Here is a 9,721-nt window from a genome sequence, read left to right as displayed (position 1 = left end):
CAGGATGGCCAGTGTGTGTGGGGGTGGGGGTGGGGGGTGGTATCTGTCAGGGAAAGGGCAGGGGCAGAATGGGTTGGTTCAGGGCAGGCAGTATGTGGTGAGGGGGGCTTTGTGGGGATGGCTGGCTTATGGGCCTGATGTAGGTGCAGGGCAGGGTAGGGTACAGAGGGATACCAGCTGCCTGCTCTGACCTATATTGTGGTGGTGTGACTGGGGGGAATGGTAGCTGAGGATGACTGGAGCTCTCCTGGCCATGGGTCTGAAGCCCGTGTCTGTTGCAGATCCCAGGAAAGCTGCTGTTCTCTCTGGTGAAGCGCTACCTGTGTGTCACCTCTCTCATGGACAAGGTCAACAGCAGCACAGAACTGGGGGCAGAGCGTCAGGACTGCGCTGCCCACAGTACGCACTTTGGGGAGAGGACCCGCGTGCAGCGGGAGTTTGAGTTCAGCATGGCCATGGCCAATCTCATCTCCGAGTTGGTGCGGGTGATGGGTTGGGACTGCAGCCAGAAGATAGAGCGCCTCTCCTTGTGGGAAGCACGACCTCGAGTCATCCGTTCCATCTTCCAGCCCAAGGCTCCTGCCTGCACACCCATCCAGGTGGCCCCTGGCCCTCCCCAGAAAGAGGCCAGTGCCTTCAAGACACGCTCTGCTTTCCCAAGCCGCAGTAGCTATGCAGAGTATGTACAGGCAACCTTGACACGGGGCATGTGGGTGCGTATGCTGGAGGACTATGAGCAAGTCAATGCTGGGGATGAAGGCGAGTTCCGCCAGAGCAACGATGGCATGCCACCCGTCCAGGTACTTCTGTGGGCAGCAGGTGCCTATTCAGCCGTGTGGGGCTGCCTGTGTCATCCTGAAAGACTCCTGTGTCTGTCTATGTCCTTGTGTGGGTCTGGAAAGGGATGTTGATCCTGTTAGAGACAACACTAGGTGTTCTTGCTGGTGTGGGGGACTTGCTGGGATGCATGCCAGGGTACCCAGAAGGTGCCCTAAGTAACTGGCTATGTTGGGCTCCTGTCCCCAGGTATATTGGCAGGCTTTGGGTCGTACATATTGGGTACACTGGCATATGGTGGAGATTGTGGGTTCGTTTGGGCAAGTGGAGCGTGAGGTCCAGGACAAGATGTCCAGTCTAACAGAGAACCTCAAACTGAAAACTGGTGAGTGTCTGTGCAGGACACGCGCCCTGATGAACCGAAGCCTGTGGGGCCCTCACTACCTGCTCCCTGCCCATCCCCCGCATAGTCTTCTGTAATGTCAAGCTGTTCCTGTGAAGAGGGAAAAGGGGCTGGGACTCAGTTCCAGGCTCTTTTGAAGACTGCTGAGTGACCCTGAGCAGATTTCTTAACCCTGGCCTCCTGTGGTGATAGTGCCTTGCCCCTGTCCTACAGCAGTGACTCCCTAAGACTCTAAGGAGGAGCTTGATGTTGGGACCCTATTAACCCATAGCTGGAGATGGGGTTTGGGCTGTGCCCCTGGTTCTGGCTGTGCTGCCCCAGAGGGAGGCCTCTCTGGGGAATAGACTCATGAGGGAGAGAGTGAAGGGTTCTGTACCTATGGGTTTTTCCCCAGCGGTTCTTTCTTTTCTCTGTCTGCTTGGAGAGTTTCCACTGGTTTCTTACTCCTCAAAATGCAAGTAGATATACAGGCACTGTGGGAGTGGGAGAGTACCTCATCCCCTCATACTCTGCCTCATCCCCTCACAGAAACACCAAGACTCCAGATTTACTTGGCTGCCTGAATAACCCAGGCAGATCTCCTTGTGGTCTGTAACCACCATGCCCTGGAACCCCAAGGTTAGCCTCCAACTGTGGGTGCATTAAAAGCTCTCACTGCATTTATGTGCTTAGCTGCAGTTACCCAGACGTTTTACTGCAAGCCCCTTGGGGGGCTGTACTCCCTGCCGTACCTGATGGACCAGCTGGGCGAGGACACAGAGACCCTGAGCCGGGCTGAGTGGTGGGAACTGCTCTTCTTTGTTAAGAAGCTAGAACTGCATGAGCAGCAGGAGATCATCCACCTCATCCAGCAGCACCAAGAGGTGAAAGACAGAGTGGCAGAAGTGAGAGCAGGGCAAATCAGGCAGAAATTAGTCTAAGCATCTCTTCACCATAGAGCACCTGCAAGGGGCAGTCAGCAGTGCTTTTATGGGTTACATGTGTGATCTGGCCATGGAGTAGAAGAGGCTGGGAGAGAACGCTCCTTGGCATATCAGCTTTTGTCTGAGGACAGCCTCCTAGCAGGTGCTCTGTGCTGGCGAATACACTGCTGCCATTCACTCTCAGTCCCTGAGTTGGAGGCAGCAGCGTGGGTTTGCTGCTGCCCATCATGGATACTTCCTCTAACGGATTAAACAAAACTATTGCTGCTTTCTGTCCATCTCCTTAAATGTGCAGCTGATGCAGGCTTCCAGGAGACTCCTTGCTGATAATGGTGTGGAAAGGAGTCCTTCTTTACACCAGCCTTTTAGGCTGCTCAGCACTTACCATGAGCTTGCATTTGTTGTTATTGCTTTAGCCTCCCACAATGCCAACCTTATGGCTTCTAGTAGTTCTTTCACCCCCCTCCTTGTCCAGAGCTTTGAGGGCTTCTAGCCTGCCTGGGCTCTACATGGGTACTGTTCCCTAGGATTTTTTCATTCTGCCCTAATAGAGTGCAAGAATTTAATGAAGGGAAAGGATATGAGAAGATCAGGTGTTGTGGGAAGGAGGGGGAGATGTGGAAATGAGATGGAACTAGAGGAACAAGTCGCAGGGCTGGATGAAGTCATTGCACTGAGGAGCAGATGGGGAGGTTTGGCTCTGGCTGGCCCTGGGTAGGTGTCAGGCCTGTAGAGGGGCCATGAAGATTAACTCAGACCCCTGTATTTCCAGCTGTCGGAGCTAGGTGAGGAAGCCCTGACCCAGCTGTCAGTGCCAGTGGAGTTGGCCCAGAAAGTGTTGCAGGTCCTGAGCAAGCAGTGCCAGGGAAGCACCCTGAGTGACCTCCACAGCTCCCATGTCTACATCAAGTACTTCCTCAGCAAAGGATGGGTGGAGCAAGACAGTGTTGGGGTAGATGCAGTGCCTTCAGAGAGTGCTGGCCATGGGAGTGCCTTCCTTGAAGCCATGGTGTCTAAAAAACCAAAGACAGACCTTCCTACTGCTGATGTGCCTTCCCCTGCCCCAGCCACTGTGGAGAAATCAGACTCCCAGCTATTTAATGAACTCTTCAAAGCAGAAGGGCTGGTTTTGCCAGAGTTGCTGGAGGAGAAAGCCAAGGGTAAGTGCCAGCGGGAAGCCCAGGTGTCCTGCTGGGGGTGGCAGCTCTGGGCCAGAGTTGTCACAGGGGGCTCTTTAGGCAGAGAGGGTCCCTGCTCATCTCTCTCTGCATGAAGGCAGCTCTGGACTTGTTGGAGAAATGAATGCAGGGCTCGGGTTGGGGAACCCAAGGTTAGCTTGGAGTGGTTGGGCTTGGGAGAGGGGGAGGTAGGGTTGTGGGGAAAGTGCTCCAAGGAAGGGTGGGGCTTGACCTGGGTTAGGTGAGACCCTTTTGCTATGCTGATGAACCTGTTGGTCCTGGCCAGTACTCTGCAGTGTGAAGGGATCAGGCAAGAAGAGCTCTTTGGAAAAGATTGCAGATGCTTTGGAGATGATCCAGAGATCCAGTTCTGAGGTTGAGCTGCAAGTAGCGGGTCTCAGGTTTATTATCAAGACCCTAGAGGAGGAGCTGGGTCGAGAGCGGCACCTCATCAAAATCGAGAGTGGACTCACCATCAGGTCAGTTGTTTCATCTTGCGTTCGTCTGGGTGTATGGATGCAGCTTTTTCCAACCAGTAGCTAATAACACAAGGGAAGGGCAGGGATCCCCAGCTTTCCCTGTCTCTTGGGAATGGCCAGCTGACAGGCATATGCGTGGCTTAGCTGATACCATAGAATAGTGGTTCTCATTCTTTTTAGACTTGAGGCATCCCTAGTTAGACTCAAGGCCCCCCATAGAAAATGCCAGCTCTTAGCTTTTGCATATTTCTTGATTACAGAAGAATAATTGTGAGCCATTCTTCTGTTGCAAAGAACTCAGCCCACAACAGGGCAGAATGCTTCTAACACTGTGGATTTCTATTTGAAATCTCTGGGTTTATCTTGTGAATGGTGATTGCACACCTCACAATGCTAACATTGGGCAGCATCTTGCGGCATCCTTGACAGGATCTCAAGGAACCCCAGGGTACTGCAGCACCCTGGTTGAGAATCACTGTCCTAGAATCATAGGGCTAGAAGAGACCTCAAGGGTCATCTGATCCAATGGCCTGTATGAATGCAAGTTGCTATTCCCAAATCATCCCTGCTCATTGCTTTTCCAGCTACACAATACTTGAAGAGATTCTGTGATGTCTCTGGGCAGTCTATTCCACTGTCTTTCTGTTCTAGCAGTAAGGAGACTATTCCTGAGATATCTAAATCTACTTTGCTGCACTTGAAACCTAGGCTTCCTGTCTTGCCCTCTGCAACAAGGGCAAACAGTTATTTGCCTTCTTCATAGCGGCATTTCAAATGTTTGAAATTGCTGTCATGCTCACCCTACCTTAATTTCCCTTTTTTCTTCTCTAGTTTTTATACCTCTTGCCTTCCAACCCCTTTTTCATTTTGTTGTTCACCTCTGGACCCTCTCTAACTTCTGCACATCCTTCTTAAAATATGGAGTCCAAAACTTCAGGCAATACTCTAACTGAGGCCTAAGCAGCACAAAATGAGTTGATACTGCCTTCTCTCTTGCCTTACACTTAATACTCCTGTTGATGCAGCCTCCAGAGTATTTGCAGTTCTTTCTAGTTTTGTGACATCTGCAGATTTGCTCAGGAAGCTCTCTGTTCTGGCATCCAAATCATTAATAAACATATTAAACAGCATTGGACCCAGGACAGACCCTGTGGAATCTCACTTGAAGCCTCTTGCCATTCCAATATTGGTCTAATTATAATTATATTTTGCTTGCAGCTATTGAACCTATTATATACCCAACTTTGTAGTAATTTTATCTTGCTTACCTTTCTCCAGTTCACTTGAAAGAAAGCCATGTGGGACTCTTATCAAAAGCCTTACTTAAGTCCATGTGCATTCCTTTTATCCACCCTTTTAATTATGTTGTCAAGGAAGTAGGTTGAGTTGGTTTGGCATGATTTATCCTTAATAACCCTGTACTGGCTGTTTATGATCAGCCTTTTCTCCTCCAGATGCTTGCATATGGACTTCTTTATACTTTGCTTCAGAACTTCTGAGGTATTGCAGTCAGGCTGACCATTCTGTAATTTCCCAGGTCCTCCTTTTTGCCTTAAGATGGGCTCTGTTTTAGCTATCCTCTTTTTTCTTGACTTTATTTGCACTGGGGTAGTACCATAATAGGCCAGATAGAACAGGGCTGTGTTGCTATGTGTATGGTCCCTGCCTCGAGACAGCGGAAGTAAATAAAACTTCATGCAAAGAAGTGGGGTGGAAATCAAAGAGGTTCAAGGATGGTTATTACTTAGCCTGACCATGTATAGCATAAGATAGAGCCCTTCATCACCTCTTGGAGTGGGGAGCCTTTTTCTCACTTAGTGGGTCTTTAAAACAGATGTCTTTATAGATTGGAAGATTCTAAGGGATGGAAGAATTCCCTTGTTCCTGCAGAAGTGGGTCAGCTGGCTAATTACCCTTCCTCTTAAGGTTGTTTTATTTTCATTTGGGCTTTGTTGACATCAGCCTCTGGTCTTGGCTCTGTCTGCCTTTTTCTGCTGGATTGAATGCCTTCCAGAACCCAAAATGCTCATGTAGGTACCTGTACACTGTGATCAAACCTCCTCCTCATCTTCCTCCACATAACTCTGTGGTTCAAACTTCCTCACTCAGTCACTGGAGGGTAGGTTTCCAAGGCTCTGAATTGTTCTCATTTCTCATTCCTGGTCCCTTTTAGTCCTTCAGCCTCCTTCATAACAAGTGTGGACATCTCCAGGTGACTGGGAGAGGTGATTTGATGAAGGAGAGGACCAGGTGCAAAATATCTTTTTAGTCCAGCAGGGGAAAGCCGAGCAAGAGCCAAGGGCTGGAAGTCAAAGCCAGAGAAGTGTGGGTTGGATGCAGAGGCTGTATTTTTCACAGTGAATATGATTGCTGGCACAGACTGCTATCTCTCACTGTCTTCTTGGGACTAGTCAGATGGGTGGGGGGGCCACCAATAGACTTCCCTTGGAAGTGATGCAGTCCACAACCTTGGAAGTCTTCAAGAGGAGACTGGACAGACAACTTGTTGGGATCGTTTGATCTCAGCAGTATTTCTGCCCAGAGTAGGGGGGGTGGAGTTGATCTTTTGAGGTCCCTTCCACCCCTTAATGTCTATGATTCTGTGAATAAGGATGGCCTGTTGGGGTGGTTGGGGATCCAGTTCCTAGGAGGGAACTGCCTTTGAGTTAGGCAGCAGGCCTCGTCCCTGCAGTTGCACTGTGAGGGTCTCCGATTGCTGTGGCCCCTGCCTAAGCAGCTGTTGCTCTGTGCAGGGAGAAGCTGGTGAAGATGCTTGTGGAGCTCCTGACCAACCAGGTGAAGGAGAAGCTGCTGGTGGTGCTGGCGTTGCGCCTGCTGTGCGTGCTGATGGCCAAGTATGACTGGCGTGTGCTCTTTGCCACGGAGGGTGGGGTACGTGCTGTATTGACTTGTATGCAAGAGTACGGCCCCTCGGCACTGGTTCAGCAAGCTGGTCTGACGGTGAGTGTGTGTGCAGAGGGGCTGGGTGGGTGTAGGGGTAGTGGGGAGTGCGGCGGGTCTGGGCCCTCTGCTGGAGGGCAGCTATTGGGATTGTTGGGAAGATGAGCATCCGTACTTGTCAGGGGAGGTAGGTTCTGTGGACTAGATAGCAAGTGCTGGGATCCTGGGGGTACCTGGTGGACTGCCAGTGTTAGGCTAGTGTTGGGTGACTCTGTGTCCTCTGCTCCTCCCTCAACTCCATGTTTTTGCCTTGCAGGCCCTGAAGGTGCTGGTGGGGGCTGGAAACTGTGAAGTGCTGGGCACCAGTGGGAAGCCCTATCCCCTGAACCATTCTGATGCCCAGATGATGCGGGAGATCTTTGCCAGCATTGGCTCTGCCACCAGCAAGGACTCAGACAGCTTGCTGTGTGCCATTCTTGCTGTGTTCCATTCCGGCTGCCATCAGCACCATGCAGGGCATGGCTGGGTATGGGCATATGGCTAGGGGAAGCGTCCTGGGTGTAGGTTGGGGAGAGAGGGGGGAAATGCCTCCCAGAGAGTAAAGCAGGTGCAGAGTCTGCAGGAACTGCACTGAGGGACAATTGCCCCCTGTGACCCCCTCCTCTCCGGCAGCAGCAGTGCTGTGGGACTGGCACTGGAGAAGGATTGTGGCTGCTTCTCCCAGAATCTCTCTGTGGCTGCTTCTGGGTGGGGAGACCCCTTCACTATCTGTTTCATTAGAGGACAGGAGGAGCGGTGTGTCCCAGCCCTTACCCTGACACCCTGTCTCCGCAGTAGTACGTCGGCTGTGCAGAACGGCCTGTTGGTGGTGAACATGCTTGTCGACAACCACCACGGCCTGGCTGAGCAGCTGGTGAGCTGTGGGATCCACTCAGCCCTGCAGAGCTGCTGCCAAGGAGGCCAGAGCCCTGCGGAGCCCAGCTGTCCCAGTGAGACATTGGCCACGGCCATGCTCAGCCGCCTGGTGGAACACAAGGTCCCCTCAGATCTGGCAACAGCAGGTACGGAGTCCTCTGGGTCCTTTAGACCCCACTGCCTGTGAGCCTGGCAAGGTCAGGAACTGGTCTTGTGCCTTCCCTTCAGTCCAGAGCATCCTTCTTCCTAACGCCTGTGAGCCCACAGGCAAGCAAATACAGGATGTCTGGTGTCTCCTGACTTCCTGCTTTCTGGAGATGGCAGGGACATGGTGCCATGCATCTCCTTAAGCCCCATGTCCTACCCCACCCCCATGCACTGCCCATGCTTTTGAGCCAGGAGATGACCCCTGAGCACTTGTCTGCTCAGTTTGTACTCCTTTCCCCAGCCTGGGGGAATTTGGGGATGGTGCCATGCTGAGGAGGGCTGCAGGCATCTGGGTGTTGCTGAAGCGAGGTCCTGAGCCTGTTGTACTGGTGCAGATGCAGGTGCCCCCCTAGATCTGAAGGACATGGATGTGCAGAAGCTGGTTGCCAGTCTACGGGAGGGCATCCTCTCCAAGGAGGTGGTGTTGGCTCTGGAGCAACACCTCTGTGACGAGAGCCTCTGGCATGAGAGTGAGGCCGCTGAGCTCCTGAGGGACCGGGACCGCTTCCTGCTACTGCTTTTTAACCTGGAGCAGCTGGGGGCTGAGAAGTCTGTACAGCTGGGGGTCCTCAGGTGAGGGGAGGAGGCCAGGCCCCTGGGGAGGGGGCTCAGTGGGTGGGAGGCTGTGGTTCCTGTGTCCTGAAGGGGCCTTGGGTGGGCTGGGATATGCTGGAACTGGCTGGAGTACCTGGATTGGGTTTGCAGACATGGCTAGGATTGCCAAAGCAGCAGGGCTGTGGCCAGGTGGGGGACAGAACCTGGGGTGATTGGGGGCAGAGGGTAGCTGTGGATTTCCCAAGGTGAGACATGGGAGGAGGGTGTTGGTCAGAGACCTGCAGAGGGGGAGGAAGGCTGCGGGTAGGTTTGGAAGGTCTTGAGGCAAGGAGGTGTGGGGTAGGAGCAAGGCTGCCAGGGCTGCCCTGAGCGGAGAAGCAGAAGGGACCTGGCGTGGGTTGGCTGGTGTCTGCACTGGCTGGCCAGGGGCAGGGGAACTGGGTGCCTGAAGGGTGGCAAAGTGAGGGGGACTCTGGGCACTGGCAGCTCCTGCCCCCTCCCCTCCACCCAGTCCTCACTCCCCTGTCTCTCGCTCAGGATTTTGAACAAGTTCCTGGACAATTACCAGGAGGACGCGCTGCCGTGGCATGAGTGCATCGAGCCCTGCATGTCCTCCATGAGCGCCCACAGCACCGAGCGAGATGTGAGGATGGGGCCAGGTGGGGGGGTCCTGTTACCTACTGGCAGATTGAGGGATGGGCATTGCGGGGTGCCCTGTGGAGGTTGGGAGCAGGAGCTGCTGCTGATGTCCTATGTGGGGGTGGTTGTGGCTGGGTCCTGCCTCAGACCTGTTTCATGGGGAGCGGTGCTAGCTCTGGCTCTGGCACTTCCTTCAGTGGCCCCTAGGCCAGGACTGGATCCTCCCACTGGGACACAACGGAGAGCTTAGAGACTGCAGCACTCCATTGCCCTTATGTACCAAGCACTGGGCCCTGCCCATGAGCTGGCTGCAGATGAGCCAGGCAAGAGTGTGGCGAGCTGGGGAGTTTCCTGCCTCAGGCCACGTGCCAGGCAGAGCTGAGAACAGAAACAGGCCTGCTGGTTCCCAGCCTAGTGTGCTGACCCCCAGCCCCTCCCTCTCCTTCTGCAGGTTGTGCAGGAATTCATTCGCTTCCTGCACCGCCTGGCCACTGTCAACAAAGACTGTGCTGTGGTGATGTGCCGTGTGGGCACCAAGGAGGCCCTGACCAAGGTCATGGACAAGCACAGCTCCAGCCTGCTGCTGGTGACAGAGCTACGGGACCTGGTGACGGACTGTGAGAAATATGCCAGCCTCTACAAGAAGATGACGACCAGTATCCTGGCTGGCTGTATCCAGGTGAGGCTTGGGCACTGGCACAGGGTGAGGCTGGCTGTGCATGGAGGGTCAGGGCTGGCTGGCTG

General features: G+C 53.5%; 1 protein-coding gene across 6 annotated transcripts in view; it reads left to right on the top strand.

The window, feature by feature from the left end:
• The window catches only part of LOC102384316 (cullin-9-like), a 20,956-nt gene extending 13,331 nt beyond the window's left edge, over nucleotides 1-7,625 (top strand). For 3 of the 6 annotated variants that reach the window (XM_025192104.1, XM_025192106.1, XM_014525818.2), the window contains exons 4-11: nucleotides 282-800; nucleotides 1,027-1,162; nucleotides 1,853-2,043; nucleotides 2,876-3,263; nucleotides 3,568-3,760; nucleotides 6,514-6,721; nucleotides 6,978-7,187; nucleotides 7,496-7,625. In XM_025192104.1, the coding sequence (XP_025047889.1) occupies nucleotides 282-800; nucleotides 1,027-1,162; nucleotides 1,853-2,043; nucleotides 2,876-3,263; nucleotides 3,568-3,760; nucleotides 6,514-6,721; nucleotides 6,978-7,187; nucleotides 7,496-7,498 (1,848 nt within the window). In that variant the 3' untranslated portion in view covers nucleotides 7,499-7,625. The remainder of the gene's footprint in view (nucleotides 1-281; nucleotides 801-1,026; nucleotides 1,163-1,852; nucleotides 2,044-2,875; nucleotides 3,264-3,567; nucleotides 3,761-6,513; nucleotides 6,722-6,977; nucleotides 7,188-7,495) is intronic. The other 3 variants (XM_025192105.1, XM_025192107.1, XM_025192108.1) reach the window with 3 other exon arrangements.
• The last annotated feature ends 2,096 nt before the right edge of the window (nucleotides 7,626-9,721 follow it).

Source organism: Alligator sinensis, unplaced genomic scaffold (assembly GCF_000455745.1).
Source record: "Alligator sinensis unplaced genomic scaffold, ASM45574v1 scaffold390_1, whole genome shotgun sequence".
Taxonomy (NCBI): Eukaryota; Metazoa; Chordata; order Crocodylia; family Alligatoridae; genus Alligator; species Alligator sinensis.
Note: the sequence above shows the minus strand (reverse complement) of the source record. Positions and strands in the feature narration are given on the sequence as shown.